The sequence below is a fragment of the Rhinoraja longicauda genome, chromosome 9, assembly GCF_053455715.1.
Source record: "Rhinoraja longicauda isolate Sanriku21f chromosome 9, sRhiLon1.1, whole genome shotgun sequence".
Lineage (NCBI taxonomy): Eukaryota > Metazoa > Chordata > Chondrichthyes > Rajiformes > Arhynchobatidae > Rhinoraja > Rhinoraja longicauda.
In genome coordinates this window covers 49,332,144-49,356,876 of record NC_135961.1, presented here as the reverse complement: position 1 = coordinate 49,356,876, position 24,733 = coordinate 49,332,144, and the positions used below count along the sequence as shown (strand labels likewise).

Below are 24,733 nucleotides of genomic sequence, written 5' to 3'. Positions count from 1 at the left end.
CCTTTCTTATTCCTGCACCTGTCCAATTGTCTTTTAAATGTTGTCATTATGCCTGCCGCAACCATTTTCTCTGCCAGCTTGTTTCATATGCACATCTTCCTCTGTGTGAAAAAGGTTGTCCCTCAGGTTCCTATTAAATCTTTCTCTTCTCACATTAAACTTGTGCTCTTTAGTTCTTGATTACCAAACCCTGGGAAAAAAAGACTCTGTACATTCACCCTATTTATTCCCCTCATGATTTTGTACACCCTTATGATCACCCCTCCTACATTTCTTATGCTCCAGCAAATAAGACCTAGCCTACCCAATGTCCCCCAATAACTCAATCCCTCAAGTCCTGGAAACATTCTCGTATAAAAGGGTGCACCTCAGAATAAAAGGTCATAAGGACGTTCCTTTCGAAAGGAGGAGGAATTTCTTTAGTCAGAGAGTGGTGAATTTGGATTTTTTTGCCACAGATGACTGTGGAGGCCAAGTCATGGGTAATTTTAAGGAGGAGATTGACAGATTCTTGATTAGTACGGGTGTCAGGTGTAATGGGGAGAAAGCAGGATAATGGGGTTGAGCGGGAAAGATAGATCAGCCATGATTGAATGGCGGAATAGACTTGACGGGCCGAATGGCTGAATTCTGCTCCGATGACTTGTGAAAATCTTTTCTACATTCTTTCTAACTTAAGGCTAGAATGCAGAGGCTGGGAACTGAAAAACAGAAACACTGAAAGTTCTCAGCCTGTCAGGCAGCTTCTGTGGAAAGAGAAACCAGCATGGGATGAAAATTGACAGGGGAAGGTTAGGAAGCTTGCAGGCAACACAAAAGTTGCAGACGGTGTGAAAGGCAGTCAACGGATGCATTTCACTTTGTAAAAGTTTGGAGCTAAAAAGAAGTGTTAAATTGCAGAGACAAGGGAGAGGGATGGATCAAACAGATGGGAATGCTTGCAATAGAGTGGAGATGAGAAGAGTCTGAATGACACAGAAGGTGGATGGTCACAGTACATATTGAAAAGTGTAAATAAGAGGATACAAATTAAATGTACAAGAAGGGAGAACTTACTAAATGCTATAAATGTGAGATACAAACCCGTAAGGTAGGTTTTCTGAAAATGTTGAATTTTATGTGAACTCTGCCACGGTAGGATGAATAAGATTATACATGACTATTCCAGAGATTACAAGGAGATTCCATGGGCAACGCAGAGACATGGCTGGTAGAGCTATTGCCTCATAGATTCAGTATGGGGAGGGAGGGAGTTGGGGGGGCTGGGAGGTGGCGAGGGATAGAAATTTGGAATTTACCTCAGAAAATGGCAATTGATGTTGGGACAATTATTAATTCCAAATTTGAGATTGGTGTATCATTGTAATTCATCGATCGCAAAGTAATAAAATATGATGGTTAAGTTACTGGAGGAGCAGCCAGAGTTCGGAACACTGATGCAGGGATGTGAGTTCGAATCCCACCACGGCAGCTGGGTTAATTAAATTCAACGTGATTGAATAAAAACTGGAATTTTCTGTCATTTTCCATGACCAAAGATTGGCGTTCACATCCATATTTTGTCCTTCAGGAACGTAAATCCGCTGACCTTGCCTGGCATTGTCTTTTAATTGTCTTCTCAACATAAGAGCACCTTGATATGAATGTACAGCATTTTACTTCAGTATTCTCCTGTTGCCAGCTCTACCGTAGCCGGATATGTTGCCACCATCACTCCACTGGGGGAAAATTAAAGTATTGTTTTTATTTTTCTTCTGTTTTGAAACACAGGGAAGGAGATCGCTGCCTTGGTGCAGAATCTGAGTAAGATCAGCTCGCCCGAGGAGAGGCAAGATGCACTTCTCCTGAAGTACTCGGAACTGGTCAGTAAACGTGACTCCATCGACTGCATGCTCTTTCCCCCGCTCCTTGCTGGGAATGTCTGCCTCCTGTGTCCAGGTACAGCTCCAAGCAACTGCTGGTCATGACGTGGTCATCATCTGGTGCTAGAGCAACAAAATGTCAACACCTTTAGCAAGAAGGCCGCCGGAACCACGCTCTTTACTCTCCATTCTAAGCCCAGGGATTCTTGAAGTCAACTGACGGTGTTTTAATTATTATCCACTTGCTTTATATCATACTCTCATCACAGCTGGATGTCCCAAAGAACTAGGTAGCCAACGATGTACCCCAAACTAGAGTAATCTAATGAGAAACATAAAAGTAGACTGCAATTGCTTCCATGGATCTGTAAAAAGGAAGACTTTAGCAAAGTTTAATGTGGGTTCCTTACAAGCCGAGGCAGAAGAAATTATAGAGTGATGGCATGAAAACAGGCCCTTTTTACTCAGGACGGCACGGTGGCGTAGCAGTAGAGTTGCTGCCTTACGGCGCCAGAAATCCGGGTTCAATCCTGACTACGAGGACTGTCTGTACTGAGTTTGTACATTCTCCTTCTGACCGCGTGGATTTTCTCCGGGTGCTCCGGTTTCCTCTCACATTCCAAAGACGTGGGGGTTTGTAGGTTACTTGGCTTCTGTAAATTGTCCCCTAGAGTGTAGGATAGAACTAGTGTATGGGATGAAATGCATTTGAACTTTCAGTAAGTCTTTTCTTGATATTATGCTTTCATAACAGCAGGATGAATTATTACACAGAAGAGTTATTAAACAAGAGTCAAACATATGTGTTGGGAGTAAATATGGCTGTGGACTGAGTTCCAGAGAGAAACAAGTGTGGTAAATGGATAATTTTCAGGTTGGAAGTCTGCCTAGTAGAGATGCCACAACCTTTATGGATTATACAGATGTGGGGATTGTAAAATATCCATACTTACTAATTATACAAAAATTAATACAAAGCACCATATCAACGCCAGTTGCATGGAAGTTACAGGGAGACCTCAGAAAAAGACTGAAGAAGGGTCTCGACCCGAAACGTCACCCATTCCTTCTCTCCTGAGATGCTGCCTGACCTGCTGAGTTACTCCAGCATTTTGTGATGCGGGTACCAGAAGCAATTAGACTTCCAGTGACGGGTGTGGAGGCCAAGCCATTGCGTATTTTTAAAGTGGAGATTCACAGATTCTTGATCAGTAAGGGTTTCAAAAGTTATGGGGAGAAGACCAGGAAAATGCTAAGTCCTTCAGGAAGTCTTTGATAAGATACTACAGGAGAGTTGTGGGAAGATAGAGGGAAAGATAGATCAGTCATGATTGAATGACGGAATAGACTCGATCGGCCAAATGGTCTTATTCTGCTCCTATGACTTATGAACATGAACTTGTGTATTAAGGAGGCAAATAGTCCAATAGTCTTTTTTCCAAAAGGATTTGGGTACCATCCTGCTATTTAGCGATGAGATGAGGAAAAACTTCTTAGGACTGAGATGAGGAAAAACTTCTTCACCCAGAGAGTTGTGAATCTGTGGAATTCTCTGCCACAGAGGGCAGTGGAGGCCAATTCACTGGATGTTTTCAAGAGAGTTAGATTTAGCTCTTAGGGCTAAAGGAATCAAGGGATATGGGGAAGAAGCTCCTGCATCTATTTTTCTATGTTTCTATGCATCTGGAATATTATGCACAGTCTCGTCTCCTTATCCAAGGAAGGAGGATATAGTTGAGATTGTAGCAGTTCATTAAAGTGGATGGTGATCTTTTGAGAGGGGATTAAGCAAACCAAGGCCACACTTCCTCGAGTTTAGTAGAACAAAAGGAACTCATATTATAACAGTTCTCATGAGCCGTGAGTAGAGTGATGTTTGGCCTGGCTGGATAACTGGAACCAAACGTCAGTGTTACATTTTTTTTAAATGGCCTACTTAGTACATGATGAGAAATGTCTTCACCCAGAAACTAGCATTTCTTTTCAATTTACTTCCCAACAGAACTGTGGAAGCTTAGTCACTGAGTTTATTCGAGACAGGAATCGATAGAGTATTCGATAGTGAGGTGTGGGGTTCCTGCACATTTTTGGAATGTGGGAGTAAACCGGAGCACAAGGAGGAAACCCACATGGTCACGGGGAGAACATACATACTCCATACAGACAGCATTCACAGTCAGAATCGAACGCGGTTCTCTGATGCTGTACGGCAGCAACTCTGTGGCCTGTGTTACTGTGCCACCCCTTCCTATGGCAGAATTTATCTCTCATGTTATTGTCGTTTGTGTTATGGAAATTCTCCATTGCAGAATTCAGAAATCATTCCCTAAAAAGTTCTTCCTTACAGAATAGATGCAGTATTTTTTGGCTCCTACAGAGGCTCCCTGCTGCCATCTTCAGGGATGTAGCCAGTACTGCTTACCTTCCAAAAGTATCCATGTCCAAATGGATTCCATGGAAAACATGGAGACGCAAGCAGTTGCTGATGGGATCGAACCACCAGTCACATCTTCCCATTCCCACACTTTTCTGCTTTCGGTAGAGACCACTCTACTCAACCACTCTACTCAATCTTGTCTATTGCATTCGGTATGGCCTCCTTTACATGAGCGAGAACAAGCATAAATATGGCGGCTGCTACGCAAACACTTGGAATCATAGGGTCAAACAGCATGGAAATAGGCCTTTCAGACCAACTCCCCATGCTGACTAAGATGCCCCATTTACACTAGTCCCACCTGCCCACGTTTGGCCCATATTGCTCTAAACCATTCCTAGCCATGTACCTGGCCAAATGTCTTTTAAATGTTCTTATACATCTGCCCCAACTACCTCCTCTGGCAGCTTGTTCCATATAACCACTTACCCGCTGTGTGGAAAACCTTGCCCCGCAGATTCCTATTAAATATGTTCCCTCTCACCCTTAACTTGTGCTATGTATGCAAATTCCAGTGTTTAAATCTAATGGAAAGAAAAGAATGGGCAACATTTATAGGACATTTGGACAGGCGCATGGAATGAGAAAGGTTTAGAGGGATAAGGGTCACATACAGGCAAATGGACTAGTGTAAATGGACAGTAGACACAATCTTGTAAATGGACAGTAGACACAAAATGCTGGAGAACCTCAGGCAGCATCTCTGGAGAGAAGGAATGGATGACGTTTTGGGTTGAGACCCTTCTTCAGACTTCTTCAGTGTAAATGGACATCTTGGTCAGCATGGACAAGTTGGGTTGAAGAGCCTATTTCACTGCTGTATGCGCCTTGATGTTAGGTAGCACGCCTGCGGTCCAATGTGCTTGATGAGGTACCTGGTGTATCCAGTTCCCAGTTCCCATTTCCTGGGAATTTCCAACTCTTTTTATAAGAGCTATGATGTGATCAGACCTCTCTGGGGACGAATGGTTGTGTTTCACCATGTTGAAATAGAAATTTCATGGGAAATAGGCCCTTCGGCCCAACTTGCCCACAATGACCAATATGTCCCATCTACATTAGTCCCACTTGCCTGTGTTTGGCACAGATCCCATTAAACCTGTCCTATCCATGTACCGAAGATAGACAGAAAATGCTAGGGTAACTCAGCGGGACAGGCAGCATAACTGGATGGAAGGAATGGGTGATGTTTCAGGTGCCGATCGGAAACGTCACCCATTCCTTCTATCCAGAGATGCTGCCTGTCCTGCTGAGTTACTCCAGCATTTTGTGCCTTTCTAGGGCACCTGCAGTTCCTTCCTACACTATCCATGTACCTGTCTAATTGCTTGCTTCGTAAATGTTGCGATAATCAGGTTAAGATGTCAGGAACCAATGGATTAGATAATCAATGTCAGGGTGACCGCAGTGGGTGGCCTTGTGTCACGGGGCCGGTGTCCCCCGGAGTCTCCTGCTGTAGCTGGCAAGTGCCAAGTGTTCCCCAGTCACCCAGTGACCCCTGGTGTGTCCCTGTTGTCTACCTGCAGCTGGAGGTGTACCGGGGAGAGCAGAAGCAGAGGAAGTTGCTCCAGAGGAAGCAGATGCAGCTGGCCAATGAGAAGGACCATCTTCAGGGCGAGCACACCAGGGCCATCCTAGCCCGCAGCAAGCTCGAGAGTCTGTGCCGGGAGCTCCAGAGACACAACAAGACCCTCAAGGTGCGTAGCACAGGGAACAATCCCCAGCTTAAAGTAAGATAGCAACCATTAAACCCTACAAGTGGGTAACTCTCCTGAACGCATCGCGCCGAGTCTCTCTTCTGCTGACAGAGTGGGGAGAAGACAATCTCAGTGTAGGAAGAAACTGCAGATGCTGGTTTAAACCGAAGACAGACACAAAATGCTGGAGTAACTCAGCGGGACATCTCTGGAGAGAAGGAATGGGTGAGGTTTTGGGTCGAGACCTTCAGACTGATCAGTCTGAAAACAATCTTGGTATTCTCCTTCGGTTGGTGTTACCATGGATGGAACTCGTTTAAATAGGTTGGTGGGGGGGGGTGAATCACGCAGTTGTAGGGTGCCTCAGGTGTGAGGAGATCTGATGGAAATATATAAATTATAGAGACATAAATCAGGTAAAGTCAGAAAACCTTTTCTCAGGGTGTGGAAATGACAAATACTAAAGGGCATAGCTGGGAAAAGTATAAGTAAGACGTGTGGGGCAAGTTTTCTTTTTAACACAGAGGGTGGTGAGTGCTTGGAACACGTTGCCAGGGGTGGTGATGGGAGTAGATACAATGGTGGCGAGCGAGAGGCTTTTAGATTGGCACATGCACATCCAGGGAATGGTGAGATATGGATCCCATACAGGGAAAGAAGACTACTTTAACTTGTCATCATGTTTGGCACAGGCCTCGTAGGCTGAATCATCTGTTCCTGTGCTGTACTGTTCTATGTTCTCTGGTCAAACCAGGTAGAGGAAAACCAGCAGATTCCACAGAGGGAATGCTGGGAAATCTAGAGTTCCACCATCCACAAAATAAAATGTTCCATTCGTGTTTGACTTTAAAAGTTTCCAGGAATTCTTTTAAAAAAGTGAAGCAAAGAGCATTTCACAATAGGTTAATTGGCCATGGCAAACTACCTTGATGTGTGGGTGAATAAATAGACTGGGAGGAAAATTGATGAGAATGTGGGAGACTTAAACGGATTAGTGTGAATTGATTGGCATGTACTCGATGGGCTGAAGGGCCAGCTCCCATTTGAATAACTCAATGGCTTTTTTTTCTTTCTCATTATCCTGTCTTTATCCTCTCCTCCTTTTCCTTTCTTACTTTCGCCATTTTTTTTCTTTCCACGCTATTCATCCTTTGTCTCCCCACTTCTCTTCACCTTTTCTCTTTCTGTCTCTCCCGTGCTTTCTCCCTCATTCTCTCTCCCTCCTCCCCCCCCCCCCCCCCCCACCCCCGGTGAGTTACCCAACATTCTCGCTCTCCCTCTCCCACATTTTCTCTCTCTCCCTTATTGACTTCTTATCGGGTCCACATCGCAAGATTATAAATAGTTCAGCCAGAGCTGAACACACTTCTTGGCATCTGCATACAATGGCGTCTTGCGCTTCTTGCGCTTCTTGCGCTTCTCGTCCGTGGTGGTGGAAAGATTGGTGGAAGCAGGGCCGCGACTGAATGCTCTTTCCTTGACCCCCCCTCATTGACTGTCTCGCTCATTTCTCCCTCTCTCTCTTTCTCCCTTTCTCTCTCCCCATTCTCCCTCCCTCCCTCCCTTTTCCCTCTCCCTCCCCCTTGTTCTCTCTTTCCCTCTGTTATTTTGTCTCTCTCCCTCTCCCTCCACCTTTATTTTCCTCTCTCTCCCTCATTCCCTCCCCCACCTCCTCTCCCCCTCTCCCTTCCTCTTTCCTACCTACGAACCTGATACCTCTCCCTGCTACAGGAGGAGAGTTTACAACGAGCAAGGGAAGAGGAGGAGAAACGGAAGGAGGTGACCAACCATTTCCAGGACACCCTGGTCGACATTCAGACCCAGATAGACCAGCACACCCAGCGGAACATCAAGCTGGGTGAGGAGAACGTGGAGCTGGCCGGCAAGCTACAAACCATCATTGAACAATACGAGTCTCGAGAGGAGGTAATGACCAGGGGCAGGAAGCCAGGCAGTCTGTTCCTTCCCCAACACCTGGAGCTCTTGCCCAGTCTAAACGCCTTTCATGTTGGCATCTTAGTCAGCATGGAAGCATTGGGCTTGTTTCCATGCTGTACGACTATGTTTTACAGCTAGTAATCGGAAGAAATTGAATTCAATGCCACAACAGTGCCAAGAAGCTTAATTGTCAAAGGGGTAGAAGGAGAATGAGAGCTTTGTATCCACACCAGCCATAAAGGAGCCCTTAGTCAATAGCCCTGCAAGAACAACTATACCGATCCAGGTCCTTGTAAATACGATGAGATTTTCAGCCTCCCTTCTAGGGACCTCTCCCCATCCAGGAAAAAAATGATTTCTTCAACGGCTTAGTTTAGTTTAGAGATACAGTGCAGAAACAGGCCCTGCAGCCCACTGAGTCCGTGCCGACCAGCAGTACGTGCACACTATCACTATCCTACGTACACTTGGGACAATTTACAATTTTACCAAGCCAATTAACCTGCAAACCTGTACATGTTTGGAGTGTGGGAGGAAATTTGAGCTCTCAGAGAATACCCATGCAGGTCATGGGTAGAACGTACAAACTACGTACAGACAGCTCCCATGGTCAGGATCAAACCCGGGTCTCTGGCGCCTAATGATCTCTCTCTCCTGAGGGAAATTGCTCCTTCCTGTTCACCTTGTCCAGGCCCCCCACAATGTTATACATCTTATCTCATCTTGCCTCACTCTCCCACAGAGAAAACAACCCCAGCCTGGACATTTCCTCCTGATAACCACAATTCGCCAGCCCTGCAGCATTCTGGGAAATCTCCCCGCACCGTCACACCCCCACTCCTCGTGTGGTGGTCACAACTGTGACCAATGCTCCAGTTGTGGCCTTACCAGTGTTTGCAACAGTTCACCATCCTGATCTTACACTCAGAAAATGATGGAAACTCTCAGCAAGTCAGGCAGCATCTGCGGAAAGAGAGTCAACATTTCAGGCCAAACAACTGTCATCAGGATGCCTCCAACCTGAAACCTCTGTGCAGATGCTGCCTGACCTGCTGCGTGTTTCCAGCATTTTCTGTTTTTATTTCAGACTTCTAGCGTCTGCATTTTTTTGTTTTTCATTTACTCTAATCTTACTTGGCCTAACTGTTGATGGATGTCTTCTACTATTTCATTGACCATTAAATTCTCTGAGACTGAGAGTGATGATAGATTTGGGGAACAATGAATGAATGAATGAATGAATGAATGAATGAATGAATGAATGAATGAATGATACTTTATTGTCACATGTGACAAGAAACAGTGATATTCTTTGTTTTGCATACCCAAGTTATGCAAAGAGTTGCCACATAAAGGGTGCTGACAAAATTACAACGTATCCCACACCAGGTAGTTCTCCTCTCCCCCCCCCCACCCCCCTCCCCCCACACGGAAATGCTAATTTTCTCCACGATTTCTCATGCATCTGATGATCAAACTCCTGACTTTGATAATAATCGAGGGACTTTCAGAGAAAGTCATTGAGATTGAGGGCTTGGCTCCTGATAACTACGGGCAAAGTTTTGTCTCTGACTTTAGTCTCTAGCAGATCCAACACATGGCTGGATGGTCCCACTGACAGGCGGTTGGTGAATCTGGGAGAGGGGAAAAAAACTGCAAGAGAACTCAGAGGGTCAAGCAGCATCTGAAGGAAATGGACTGATGATGTTTTGGGTCAGGACCCTCTTTTAGTCTGATGGAGTAGAGGGGAGATAGCTGGAGAGAGGTGAGGTGGAAAGATGAGTTAAGGGCTGGAAAATGACAGGTGGATCCAGGTAAGGAGGGGTTGGTTGGAAGATGAGTCAGGTGGGGGAGAGAAGGGTGTGGCAGAAGGTGGTGCAGCGGTAGAGTTGCTGCCTTACAGCGCCTGGGACCCTGGTTCGATCCTGACTACGGGTGCTGTCTGCATGGAGTTTGTATGTTCTCCCCGTGACCTGCATGGGTTTTTTCCGGAATCTCCAGTTTTCTCCCACATTCCAAAGATGTGCAGGTTTGTAGGTTATTCGGCTTTGGTAAAATTGTAAATTGTTCTGAATGTGTAGGATAGTGTAAGTGCGCAGGGATCGCTGGTCGGTGAGGACTCGGTGGGCCGAAGGGCCTGTTTCTGCTAAGAAACCAAGAATTACAGCTCCTTCAAACTCGTTTATTACATTCAGAGCTCTTGTTGTGGTCTCCTCCACGTCGGTGACTCTAAATGTATATTAGGAGATCGTTTTGCCAAATATTTGTGCTCTGTCTGCCAAGCCAGCTGGAGCTCCCAGTTGCCTGCGACTTCACTTCCCTTTCCCATACTGACCTCTCTGCCCTGAGGCCACACACATACTGGAAGAACAGCACTCACTGTCCACGTGAGTAGTCTACCTCCAATGGCTTGGTTCAATGATGCTTTATTTGGCACTTATGCAACTGCACAGTGAAATTCCTTTTGCGTATATTACACATGCAGGCGCCACCATTTTTGGCGCCATTATTCAAAGTCCAAAGTCCGGTCAGCCTGCACACTCGGAGTACTGCAGCAGTTCCTGCGAGCTGACATCCCACTCCTCTCCTCGTCTGGCCTACCTTTGTGTCCCAGGGGTGGCTCCTGCAGCCGACCTTAAAAGCTCTGGAGGCATTACCCCGGATCACTCTCCAACTGACCCTTTGCTCCTTCTGTCTCCCGGTTACGCCATCTGGCCCTTTGCTCCTTGTGTCTCCCGGTTACGCCATCTGACGAGCCTTTGGGCGGGTTACCAGTCTTGTCGATTGTCGAGCCTTCGGGCAGGCAAACATTGAAATCTCCAATTTCAAGTAAATCCCCTGCCACTTTGCATCTACCCAGCCCCCCCCCCCCCCACCCCACTCCACCCCACCTCTCCCAATGCACACCTTTCTTCCCTGTCACCTGGTTCCTGTCCCCTCCTCTAATCACTCATCACCCACCCCTCCCCAGTCCAGGTCCCCATTTTTCTTCCTTCTCTCACCTCATTTCCTTCTTCTCTCCCTCAGTATCTACACTTCACCTCCCACCTACCTTTCTTATTACATTCCACCATTGCACCTCTTTGTCTTCCTCACTTATCACCTCCATCCTTGGCTACTATCTCCACTCTTTTCTCGCCCACCTGACTCATTTGCCAATCAAGTGTACAAGTTATAGGAGTAGAATTAGGCCATTCGACCCATCGAGTCCACTGCGCCATTCAATCATGTCTGATCTCTGCCTCCTGATCCCATTTTCCTGCCTTCTCCCCATAACCCTTGACACCCGTTCTAATCAAGAATATGTCTATCTCTGCCTTAAAGATATCCACTGACTTGGCCTCCACAGCCCTCTGTGGCAATGAGTTCCACAGATGAACTACCTTCTGACTAAAGAAGTTCCTCCTCACCTCCTTTCTTAAAAAGAGCGTCCTTTAATTCTGAGGCTATGACCTCTGGTCCTAGACTCTCCCACCAGTGGAAACATCCTTTCCACATCCACTCCATCTATGCCTTTCATTATTCTGTAAGTTTCAATGACGTCCCCCCTCAACCTTCTAAACTCCAGCGAGTAAAGGCCACAATGCTGTCAAACACTCATCATATGCTAATCCACCCCCACATTACCTGGATCCACCTGTCACTTGCCAGCTCTTGGTCCACCCCTTCCCCTCACCTCCCTCTACCTGCTACCTCCCCTCCACCCCCAACAGTCTGTGGAAGGATTCCTGCCTGAAACGCTGCCTGTCCATTTCCCTCCACAGATGCTGCCTGACCTGTAGTGTTCCTCCAGCAATTTTGTTGTTTGTTTGTTTAAGATTTGACTGTGTGTAGTCTCTGGTGTCTTCAGAGACAGTGGGAAATTGGGGATGAGCTTACTCACTGCGCAAAAGTTCTTGAACCGGTTTTGCCAGAATGCAGTCATTCACCATTTAGTCTGCCCGTGTTTAATCTCCCCTGCAGCACTTTAAGAAGATTGTCAAGCACAGGGATCTGCAGCAACAACTGGCAGATGCAAAGCTACGGCAGGAACAGGAACTGAAGAAAGAGGCTGACGAACGGCATGGGGAAGAACGAGAATATGCAAGTATTGGCCAATCTTCCCGGCCGCAAGGAGATCTGTTCATCAAACCTCACGTATCTGTTCACCCACCATCGGTGTAGTTGCTCGACAATTCCTCAAGGGGTGGTATCGTGGGGCAGCGGTATAGTTGCTGCCTCACAGCACCAGAGCCGTGGGTTCGATCCTGACTACGGGGGCTCTCTGTACGGAGTTTGTACGTTCTCACCGTGACCTGCGTGGGGTTTTTTCCCGGGTGCTCCGGTTTCCCCCCAAACTCTTAAGACGTACAGGATTGTAGGTTAATTTGGCTTCCGTAATTGTAAATTGTTCCTTGTCTGGAGGATTGTGCTAGTGTATGCGGATTACTGGTCGGCACGGGCTCGATGGGCCGAAGGGCCTGTTTCTATGCTGTATCTCTAAACTAAACTAAACTAAACGAAATTAAGTCAGCCAATTCTTTACCCAATTTAAAGGCCAGATTTCTCGCACAGAAGGTGGTGGGTATATGGAATTAGCTACCAGAGGAAGTGGCCGAAGCAGGTACAATACAACACTTGAACAAGTTCATAGATAGGAAAGGTTTACAGGGATGTGGGTCAGATATACGCAAATGGGACGAGCTCAGGTAGGCAACTTTGTTGGCATGGACAGGTTAGGTTGAAGGGCCTGCTTTCAAGCTGTCTGACTCTAAGCATTGGTTAGCTCTTAGATTATTTTGTAGAATATAGTTAGTTAAACACATGCCCAGTGTTATAGTGAGTCATGGAGAGAGATTTAGCATGGAAACAGGCCCTTCAGCCATTGAGCTCACCTAGACTATTAACCACATATTTGCACTAATATTCCATTAATCCTATCCTTATTCTCCATGTATTCCCATCAACTCCCTCAAGATTCTACTTCTCGCATACCCACCAGGGAAAACTTATAGTAGCCAATTAACCGACCGGCCCACCAGACTTTGGGTTGTGGGAGGAAACCGGACTACCCGGACGAAACCCACATGACCGCAGGTAGAACATGCAATGAGATATGGGCCAAATGCAGTCAAATGAGATGAGCACAGCTACAACAGCAGGTTGGCATGGATATGTTGGGCCGAATGGACTTATTCCATGCTGTTGGGCTCCATGGCCCAGGTCACTGAAGCTGTGTGTTAGCAGCTCTGCTGGCTGCACCACTGTGCCGCCCTTGGTCGTGCTAATAGGAAGCCAAGAGGAGTAGACGTGGAAGCCTTTCCTTTACCTCTGTAAGGTGAGCTGTGTGTGATACTCAAGGATCTTCCCATCGCCGAGACAGTAATGCATCCATCCCACATAAACTAGGCAGAGCAGGAGATTGGGCAGACTGTCTGAGGGAATTGGAAAGGTTGTCTGGCACAGCCAGAGGTGCTGCTCCCTCATAGACCCAGTGACTCAGGCCCAATCCTGACCTGGGTGCTGTCTGTGTAGAGTTTGCACGTTCTCCCTCCAACCCCATGGGTTTTTCCCAAATGCTCCAGTTCCCACGCACATCCCTAAAACACGTGGGTTAGTAGGTTAAGCAGCCTCTGTAAAATTTCCCTGGTGTATGGCTGAGTGATAGAATGTGGGAAGAGCGGATGGAAATGTGGGGAGAATAAAATGGGATCAGTATTGGATTGATATAGATTGATTGCTGGCACAGACCCATGGGGCTGAAGGGCCTGCTGCTGTGCTGTATGACTTCATAACTATAATTATCTATGACTCTATTTAGCCCCTCCAGCCTGCTCCACCATTGGAATAACCACACACTTCATTACAACCAGCTGTACCAGAGCTGCTGATGATCCCCAGTGATGATGGGCCGAAGGTCCTGTCTCCACGCTGTATGACTCTATGACCCTGACTCTATGTGGCGTGGTTCGGAAGGGAGATTAAAGGGCAGTGAGCGATCATGAGGTGTTGCCATCATGAGGGTTTGTGCAGGCTTGAAGGACCAGTTTCAGTTTATTTTATTGTCACGTGTACCGAGGTACCGCGAAAAGCTTTTGTTGCGCGCTAACCAGACAGCAGAAAGACAATACATGGTTACGATCGAGCCATTTACAGCTGGTCTTTTCTTGAGCACCAGTTCCATCTCTGCCAGATATTAGTGTTGGTACTGGTGCAGGAATCTGGAGAGAGTTGATGGAATGTAAAGGGGAGTAAAAACGGCATTAGAGGTGGATTAGTGAAAATAGATCCAGATTTAATTTTAATTAAAGTAAAACTAATTTAAAATCCAGTTACATTTTTAACTGCTGATATAGATGCTGAAATATGGCTTCTGGACGTGGAGGGGCAGGGTGGGGAGGTGGGGGGTAGCAGTCGTTCCTGGCTAATTGGCTCTTTACCATCTCTCTCAATGTCTCCCTCCAATAGCTACTGACCCAAGCCGCTGAGTGGAAGCTGCAAACCAACATCATGAAGGAACAAGAGACGCTGCTCAGGACCCAGGTTGTTCCACTATTGATGTCAGCGTGGAGGAGTTTGTGCACAGCTGCATGGTGTGCCAGCTGTGTCTCGTTGATTCATACCCTTTGCATGGGAAGACATGCCCCTCCATTTTAAATGCACCCAACCCTAACACAAAAGTGAGACCTAACATAGCCAATACCAGTAAGTGTGATATTTTAACCTGTTGCTAATCTTAAGAAGCACTTATTAACCGCAAGATGTTGTATTAAGCAATAGGACGAATGGCACTTTTACCCATTTTATTGGTGGAGTAGGGTACAAATGTCAAGAACTGGATGTTTTCAAACCAAGGGGATCCTTTACTTCGAAACCCAAGAGACAGCGATCGCAGGAATCTGGAGCAACAAACAATCAGGGGGTCAGGAAGCATCTGTGGGGGGTGATGGACAATTGATGTTTCGGGTCAGGACCCTGCTTCTGGACTGGAAAAGTAGAGGGGAGATGACCATTAAGGAGCAGAGGGCATCCACAAAATAGGGCAGAAAGAGACTCATTTTTCCACCATCAAAAAGACATCTCTAGTAATGTGACACTCCCTCAGTAGTGCATCGGGATGCTAACCTGCTTTCTGGGCTACAGTCGGGAAAGGATCTGCCTTCTGCAATACCTAAACATTATGCACGTCTTTACATTATGCTTTCATTAGTTATTCATTTGTGCCAGGTTTTACAATTTGATCTTGCAAGTGTTGGGGGTGTAGCTTAGTGGGAGAGCACATGTTTTGCATGTATGAGGCCCTGGGTTCAATTCCTGGCAATGCCACACTGGTGCCTGTGATTTTTTTCCCCCCCAATACCAGTATATTGGCAAGGATCTTAACTAAGTTCCAGATGTGATGGGGAGGAGAACATTGTGTCTGGTTAAGAAAGTAAAACACCCACAGAGCAGCAAAGTCGATCTAATGTCGCCTCGGGTAACCATAAAGTTAAGGACAATGGTGACTGAGCATTATGACTGGAAGGCTGACACCAGTGGGGTTCCACAGACTTGGTTCTCAAACCATTTTGTTATCTACCACAGATTTAGATCTAAATGCAGGGAACCGAAGGAAGACACCAAACTTGAGCATGTGTTTAACAGTGAGGAGGACAGCTTTAGACTGCAGGGTGGTAGAGACATCTATAGGCAAACTAGAAAGTGCTTGATGAAGAGTGCTATAGACCAAGTGGTGAGGTGATGGGATTCATATGTTTCCATGTTGAGGGATACCGTATGGGCAGGAAAAACATCAAATGGGTTTTAATACAGCGGTGGAAATTGAAGTACAAGACCAGGTTGAAGTACAATAAATGGAATATTGAAAGGTGTGGGTGAACATAGGAAGTGTGGATGTAACAAGTGGAATGGATAAGGGAGAGCCAGTGGATGTAGTATATCTGGATTTTCAAAAAGACTTTGACAAGGTCCCAAACAGGAGATTAATGTGCAAAATTAAAGCACATGGAGTTGGGGGTAGGGTATTGACATGGATGGAGAACTGGTTGGCAGGCAGGAAGCAAAGAGTAGAAATTAACGGGTCCTTTTCAGAATAGCAGGCAGTGACTAGTGGGGTGTCGCAAGGCTCGGTGTTGGGACCCCAGTTGTTTGCAATATATATTAACGATTTAGACGAGGGAATTAAATGTAACATCTCCAAGTTTGCGGATGACACAAAACTGGGTGGCAGTGTGAGCTGCGAGGAGGATGTTGTGAGGCTGCAGGGTGACTTGGATCAGTTGGGTGAGTGGGTAGATGCATGGCAGATGCAGTATAATGTGGATAAATGTGAGATCCATTTTGGTGGCAAGAACAGGAAGGCAGATTATTATCTGAATGGTGTCAGATTAGGAATGGGGGAGGTGCAATGAGACCCGGGTGTGCTTGTACATCAGTCACTGAAAGTAAGCATGCAGGTACAATAGGCAGTGAAGAAAGCTAATGGCATGTTGGCCTTCATTTCAAGAGGATTTGAGTTTCGGGGCAAGGAGGTCCCACTGCAGTTGTACAGGGCTGGTGAGACCGCACCAGGAGTATTGTGTGCAATTTTGGTCTCCTAATTTGAGGAAGGACATTATTGCTATTGAGGGAGTGCAGCGTGGGTTCACCAGGTTAATTCCCGAGATGGCGGGACTGACATATGATGAAAGAATGGGTCGACTGGGTTTGTATTCACTGGAATTCAGAAGGATGAGAGAGGATCTTATAAAAACATATAAAATTATTAAAGGATTGGACAGGCTGGATGCAGGAAAACTGTTCCCGATGTTGGGGGAGTCCAGAACCAGGGGGTCACTGTTTAAGAATAAGGAGTAGGCCATTTTGGACTGAGATGAGGAAAAACTTTTTCACCCAGAGAGTTGTGAATCTGTGGAATTCTCTGCCACAGAAGGCAGTGGAGGCCAATTCACTGGATGTTTTCAAGAGAGAGTTAGAGTTAGCTCTTAGGGTTAAAGGAATCATGGGAAATGGGGGAAAAGCAGGAACGGGGTACTGATTTTACATGATCAGTTATGATCATATTGAATGGCGGTGCTGGCTCGAAGGGCTGAATGGCCAACCCCTGCGCCTATTTTTCTATGTTTCTATGGTCCTTAAAGACAGTAGGACAAATTAACAGACATTAAGGATTATTATGGATTGCTTTCCTTTTTTAGCCGAGGTTTAGAATATAGGAGCACGGCATTCCTACCAGATATGTATGTAAGATAGGATGATATCATAGATATGTATGCAAGATATGCAGTCTGAAGAAGGGTCCCGACCCAAAACGTCACTGATCCTTTTTCTCCAGAGATGCTGCCTGACCCGCTGAGTTACTTCAGCATTCTGTGTCTATCTTCAGTATAAACCAGCATCTGTAGTTCCTTTCTACACAGATATGTATACAATATCCATCAGCCTCAGCTAGAGTACAGCAAACACTTCTGATATTGCCTGGATTGGAGTACTTTAGTTACAAGCAGAGGTTGGGCCAAGTGGGTTTATTATCACTAGAGAGGAGGCTGAGGAGTGAACTTAAATAGGTGTTTAAAATCATGATGTGCATATATATATATATATATATATATATATATATATATATATATATATATACACACTATATGGCAAATAGAGAGTTTTTTTCAGAGCAAGGGAGTCCAGTACGGGAGGGCACTGGTTTACGGTGAGAGGGGATACATTTTTAAATCTTTTTGATGCAGAGGGTGGCAGTTTTTTTTAATGAGAAGTCAGAGGAGGTTGTAGAGCAGATCCAATTATAATGTCTAAAAGTCATTTGGTCAGGTACTTAGACAGGAATGGAGCAGAGGGAAACATTTCTAATGGAGGCAAATGGGATTGTCTTTCTCAGCTGTTATCAGGCAACTGAACTGTCCTTTCATCAGCTAGATTGCAGTCCTGACCTCCCATCTACCTCATCAGAGACCTTTAATCGGACTTTATCTTGCACTAAATGTTGTACCCTTTATCCCTTTATCTATACACTGTGGGCAGCTTGATTGTACTCACGTATAGTCTTTTTGACTAGAAAGCAGGCAAACAAAGGCTTTTCATTGTAACAAGGTACATGTGACAATATTAAACTAGACTAAACATCACAGTTGCCATGGACACATTAGACTGAAAGGGCCTATTTCAACACAATATGATTCTATTATTCTATATAACCAGGTTCACGTTTTAAATTAAAGCAGTTAAAATGGGTTTTTTACTGCAGACAGATTGAATTTTAGGAATAGAAACTTTCATATTGCCCATCAAAAGATTTTAAAAATGTTAGGCGAACAGCTACACTTCCAAAAAACAGTCAGATATATGTAATTATGAGAGACACAGATGAAGAGACAGTCAGAATATTTTTCCCTTAGCAATGTTATCAAAAACACGAGGGCATAGTTTGGTGACAGAAAGGGAATCTGATGGGAAAGCTTTTCACACAGGGTTGATTAGTATTTGGATCTCGCTGCCAGGGATGGTGTTGTAATCAGATACAATCACTATGTTTCAGAGGCATTTAGACAGACACCAAAGGTATAGAGTGGTACAGACCTAACGTGAGTAAATGGGATCAGTGGTACGGACAAAACAGGTGGCATGAACACAGTGGGCTGAAGGGCTCATTATTTCTGTGCTGTCCGACTCCTTGTCAGATTCAAATGAACATAGGGAAACCAAACCACTCGTGCAAGGACATAATTAGGAAATATGTTGCCAGTGTATTTGTGACCAAACTTCATTCAGAATGAATGGGAAGTGCAACTCTTGAGCCTTTAATGCAATGAAGTATCCCAACCAAGTCAAAGCGACCAGGCAATAACATTACAGCCAGTCACATGTGGAGCCACCAAAGCTTGGTCAAAGAGGCCAAGGAGTGTTCCAGGGATCAGAGAGGTGAGGGTGAGCAATGTCAGAGGCCAGGGGCCCAGAAATTGATGATGCAGTGAAGGAAGGCGGGCATGTGGAATTGGCCTCATGCAGGTTACAGGCATGACAACTTTATGCAGGAGCTCATCTATTCCACAGGACATGTGGTGTTGGTCTGGACTGATGTTAGAAACAAGTATGTGCTTGGACAGAGTCCACTGTTTATAAATAAATGTGCTAATGCTCAGGTCTCTATAAATAAATACATGTTAGCGGGGGCAATATTGCATTGCTTGGTCAGAAGTGTATATGCTTGTGCTGTGCACCTGGGCTGTTGCTGAATTCCAGACCGGGGGAAATCATGTATCAAAAATGATATAAATTCTAGGGTTGGAGCTAGACTCAGAAAGGCCATTTTATACCCATGGAGATTTCCACTTTGCAACCATAGAGGTAATTTCTGAAATTGTTCTCTAGCATAACAAAATCATTTTTGAAGTGTACTCCACCAGTCTCCCCACAGTGGTGGTTAAACGCCCCACTAAAAACATGAGTATGGGTATCATAGAATACATGTTCATGTAAAGATAGTTAAAACACAGTCTCAGATTACAGGGCAAGAGATTAGGATTTAAAATGAGAAGGAGTTTCTTCACTCAGTGGGTCGTGAACCTGGTAAATCCCCTCTCATTGAAACTGTAGAAACTAGTGTCACTGAAGAAGGAGAAAAAAAGTTCTTGACTCAAAGACATTAAGGAGTTTGGGAAGAGAGCAGAAATACTGTATTGAGATGGATGATCAATTATCACTGACAACTTGTTCTTACTTTCAATGATTTACAGCAATAGTATTTTCATTTATATAACACCTTCCACTATCTCAAACTATCCTACCTAACTTTGCAAAGGAGTTTAGTTTCTATTTATTATTGTCACGTGCACCAAGGTACAGTGAAAAGTTTTTGTTTATTTGCTATCCAGTCAAAGACCATACATGAATACAATCAAGCCGTCTATGCACAGTGTAAAGGCTAAAGGGACAAAGTATGAAATGACCAGGTAATCGATTCAGGATTCTCTGTTGTCCTGGAGTCAATGGAGCGTCCTCTGTACCACCCTGAAACAGTGCTTGTGGCATCTTTAAGTTCCACCTAAGAGACTGAGCAGGGCTCCAGTTTACACTTCATTCAAAAGTGGGGCAGTCTTCCTCAGCAACAGACTTAGACACCAGCCTGGATTTTATGATCAAATCATTGGAGTGGTGTTTGAACCTACAATCTTCTACTTCCAAGGGCAGTGTCAAATAAAATGAGCTACACTTCACAATGACAGTTGGTATGAGTCCAAAGCACGTTATCTATTCACATGTCCATTGGCAGTGATAGCTGTTTTGCTATTAAAAAAAAACATAGAAAATAGGTGCAGGAGGAGACCATTTGGCCCTTCGAGCCAGCACCGCCATTCATTGTGATCATGGCTGATCATCCACAATCAGTAGCCTGTGCCTGCCTTCTGCCCATATCCCTTGATTCCACTAGCCCCGAGAGCTCTATCTAACTCTCTTTTAAATTAATCCAGTGAATTGGCCTCCACTGCCTTCTGTGGCAAAGAATTTGACAACTCTGGGTGAACAAGTTTTTTCTCAGCTGAGTTTTAAATGGCCTCCCCTTTATTCTTACACTGTGGCCCCTGGTTCTGGACTCCCCCAACATTGGGAACATTTTTCCTGCGTCTAGCTTGAACAGTCCTTTTATAATTTTATATGTTTCGATAAGATCCCCCCCCTCATCCTCCTAAATTCCAGTGAATACAAGCTCAGTCTTTCCAATCTTTCCTCATATGACAGTCCCGCCATCCCGGGCATTAATCTTGTGAACCTACGCAAGATAACTATACTGAGCAGCTCAAATGTATTCAGCTCATAGTTCACAAGAATCCATAATTCCCCATCCCAGTGGACGCCTAGAAACAGTGGCATTGGGCTGAGTTTTTCTTGCCCTGCTGACAATTTAGGCTGCTTTGCTCACAGTAACGCTCTGCTTTCTCACAGCTCCCATCACAACTTTTTGATGGATTTTTTTCCCCGTTTGAGCTATGACTTTAGAGAGAAAGAAAGATGTTCAGTAAAACAGCAATGAGAGGGAACAGTGTGAAGGACAACAGCTATTCGCACGAGGTACATCTCTCCACTAGTGACTTTTGAGGAGCGACCGTTTGATTATTTAAAGGAAAAATAGACGATGCATATAAGGACAGGTGGCGCTGTGGGATTGAATTGCTCTAGTTGAAGAATCAGCACCAGTGATGGGCTGATTAGCCCAATGATCTGCAAATCTGTGTGACAACAGACATTATCTTGTCGACCTGATTGGTATTTCGGCTTGGTAGAATTGTTTTAATTCATGAGATTGGGACTTTGCGGGCAAGACCATTGTTTGTTGCCCACATCTAATTACCATTGAGGAGGTGGTGGCGAGCTGTCTTCTTGAACTCCTGTGGTCCTTCTGCTGAAAGAGCTGTTGGGTCAGGAGATCCAGGATTTAGACCCAGCGGCGATATATATCCAAGTGGGGATTGTGTGTGGCTTGGAAGGCAAGATGCACATAGTTCCATTCTGCCTGTAATATTTATCCTTGTTGGTAGAAGACACAAGTAGCAGCTGTCAGAGTGGCTTAGAGAGTAACTGCAACCCATTTTGTGCATGATACCCACTGCAAACAGTGTAAAGGGACTGAATGTATAGGGTGGTGGACGGGATGCCTATCATGTATGCTGCCCTATCCTAGTGTCAAGCTTCTGTGTTGTTGGAGCGGCATTCATCTCGCATTCCTTTAATAAGATGTACCTCATTGAAATTGGGCTGCATAAGATAAACCGTGCGATGAGCTAAGATGCATGTGCATGAGAATTCACTGATGTTTAATCACACTTACTATTTTAAAGCCATTGGTAAACTAATGTTAATGCATTAATCGCTAACATTGGATGAACACAAATCCATAGCCAAGTGTAGAATGCAATAATGCTCTCAAGAGATCCAAGGGCAGGCATTGGCTTTGTGGCTCCTCAAACCTGCTGCACCATTCACTAGATTGGGGGGTGAGTCCAACCCTGACCTCCTCACTCTCTCCACTGTCTCCCTTGTAATTTTGAAAGTCAAAACTTCTGCCTCGGGAACATTCTGTGGCTCCACCTCCACACCTCCTTGGAATAGAGAACTCCAAAGATCACCACACTTGGAGAGAAGTTTCTCTTCACCCCCATCTGAAATGGATGAGTCCTTATTCTAAAATTATACGACCTTCTGAAAGAAAGTAACAAATTCAAATTGGTCTGTGCATGCAGTCTAAGCAGTGCATGGCCCTTCCACTTGCATTTCTATTTCAAGCACCAACATTCCAGATTTTCTTGTATTGCAACATTCTGTAGCCACGCTCAGTTAAAATATAATTTGCTTTTTCATTCCTCCTTCCAAAGTTGATAACATCCCATTTTGCCTCTTAATACTCCATCTGCCAGATTCTTGTGTACCAACTTAATCCATATCCCTTTGTAGGCTCTGTGTGTCCACCTTGTGACTTGCACTTACCCATTAATGTATCATAGTCTGGCTGCAGTACAGTTGGTGCTAAATCACCAGCATGGATGAGAAGTAGTTGATGCCCCAGCAAGATCTCTGTGATGCACAACTAGATATTAATTGCCAATCCAAAAATGACCCATTTATCCCTACTCTGTTACCTGATTGTCTAATGGATTTCGGCATGTCCTGCTGATCCTATTCATAATAGAATCCAGCATTTCCCTTTTAGCAGATGTTAGGCTTACTGCCCATGCTTCCCTGTTTTCTCTGTCACTCCTTTGAACAGTGGTGTTACATTTGCAGTTTTCCAATTTTGTGAGACCTCTCCAGATCCAAGGAATTTTGGTAGTAGATTGCAACCAATGCATCCCTTGCAAGCCAAAAGGTCCAGAGGACCTGTTGCCCTTTAGCTTTATTAGTTTGCCTAAAATATATGTAAAGGTATTGTAGAAATAAAGGACTGCAGATGCTGGTTTATACCAAAGATAGACACAAAGTGCTGGAGTAATTCAGCCAGCATCTCTGGAGATCTTTCTCCCTTCATCTTAAGCCTATATCCTTTGGTTCTCGATACACCCATATCGCTAAGCAGCAGGGAAACAGGCCCTTTGGCCCAACTCGTCTATGCCGACAAAGTTGTCCAACTGAGCTAGTTCCACTTGCAACTGCCTGGCCCATATCCGTCCAAACCCTTCCTATACATGTACCTGTCCAGGTATCTTTTAACTGTTGTAATTACATCCATTTCCTCTGGCAGATATTTCCATATACCCACAAACCTCAGTGTGGAAAAAGTTGCCCTTCAAGTCTCTTTTAAATCTTTCCCCTCATCATAAACCTATGCCCTCTAGTTTTAGACCCCTATCCTGGGGAAAATACGGTAACAATTCACCTTATGCTCCTTTGCTGAGATTTATGAAATATTTCCTCATGTCTGCTGCTGCTGATCCACTGTTTTACCCTTCTGGTTATTTCTCTGATCCATTTTAGCCAACTATCCTCATGCCTATTTTATTTATATCCAGAACACTGGTTTCGGACCCAAGTTTCTCACCCTCAAACTGAATTTGAAAAGTAAACATCCTATCATCACTTTTTCCTAGGGGTTCTCATTCTGTTGTGGCCATTAATTAATCTTGTCTTACTATATAATGTCAAATCCTTCACGTCTTCATCTGCCTTGTGCACCCTAACTGCGCAATGCCTTTCACCCAGGATTAAAGCGATTTGTATCAGTTTAAGTCACAGGGATGCAGTCGGCAATGCACACACCATAAGCTCTCACATACTGTGTGGGATGATGTTCAATTTTTGTGTGCTGATTGAGGAACGGACACAGGGAGAGCTCCTGTACTCTTCTTCAAACCAGTCCAATTGATTATTTACATTTATATAGCGGAGATCAAAGGCATTTGGCCCGACTGATAGATGCTCTCCAAGGTCCTTTCCTGAGCTAGTGTTTGACCCCTGTCCCTCTAAATCTTTCCAATTAATGTACCTGTCTAAATGCCTTTTAAGCATTGTAACTGTATCCATCTCTACCACATCTTCTGGCAGTTCATTCTATATACCCACCGCTATCTGTGTAGGAAAAACATGCTCCTCAGGTCCCCTTTAAATCACTCTCACTATGCCCCCTGAGAAGGCAGGTGGGGCCTTGATCTGATATTTCATTCTTTGGGCTGCACAATGTTGCTGCCTTACTGCACCAGAGACCCGGGTTCGATCCTGACTACAGGTGCCATGTGTACGGAGTTTGTACATTCTCTCAGTGACTGCATGGTGCTCTGGCTTCCTCCCACACTCCAAAGACGCCCAGGTTTGTAGGTTTATTGGCTTTGGTAAAATTGTAAATTGTCCATAGTGTGTGGGATACTGCTAGTGTAAGGGGATGATCGTTGGTTCGTTGGGCCGAAGGGCCTGTTTCCACACTGTCTCCCTAAAGTCTAAAGACAGCATCTGCAACAAAGCAGCACTCGCTTGGTGCTTCCATACAATATTCAGCCCGGAATATCTTCCTTGGAGAGCCAGCCACTGAAATGAAAGGTTTACTGTAGCTTGCAATGGGAATGCTCTTCTCTCCAAACCTAACGTGTGTCTGCCATTCTATTTTTAGCTTACATTGTACTCAGAGAAGTTTGAGCAGTTCCAGGGCACGCTGGCGAAAAGCAATGAAGCATTTTCCACCTTCAAGCAAGACATGGAAAAGGTCAGTAACAAGAAACTCTTTGGATAATCACAGATCTTGAGAAGATCCAGATGATGGATCCTGACCCAAAACATGAATTGCCCGTTTGCCATTGGTTTATTATTGTTGTGTGTACCGAGAATAC

The 24,733-nt window shown here is 45.0% G+C and overlaps 1 protein-coding gene across 2 annotated transcripts in view; it reads left to right on the top strand.

Moving 5' to 3' along the window:
* txlnba (taxilin beta a) overlaps positions 1-24,733 on the top strand; it is a 30,645-nt gene that overhangs the window by 620 nt on the left and 5,292 nt on the right. For both annotated transcript variants that reach the window (XM_078405899.1, XM_078405898.1), the window contains exons 2-7: positions 1,771-1,862; positions 5,826-5,996; positions 7,728-7,922; positions 11,898-12,017; positions 14,382-14,456; positions 24,517-24,609. In XM_078405899.1, the coding sequence (XP_078262025.1) occupies positions 1,771-1,862; positions 5,826-5,996; positions 7,728-7,922; positions 11,898-12,017; positions 14,382-14,456; positions 24,517-24,609 (746 nt within the window). The remainder of the gene's footprint in view (positions 1-1,770; positions 1,863-5,825; positions 5,997-7,727; positions 7,923-11,897; positions 12,018-14,381; positions 14,457-24,516; positions 24,610-24,733) is intronic.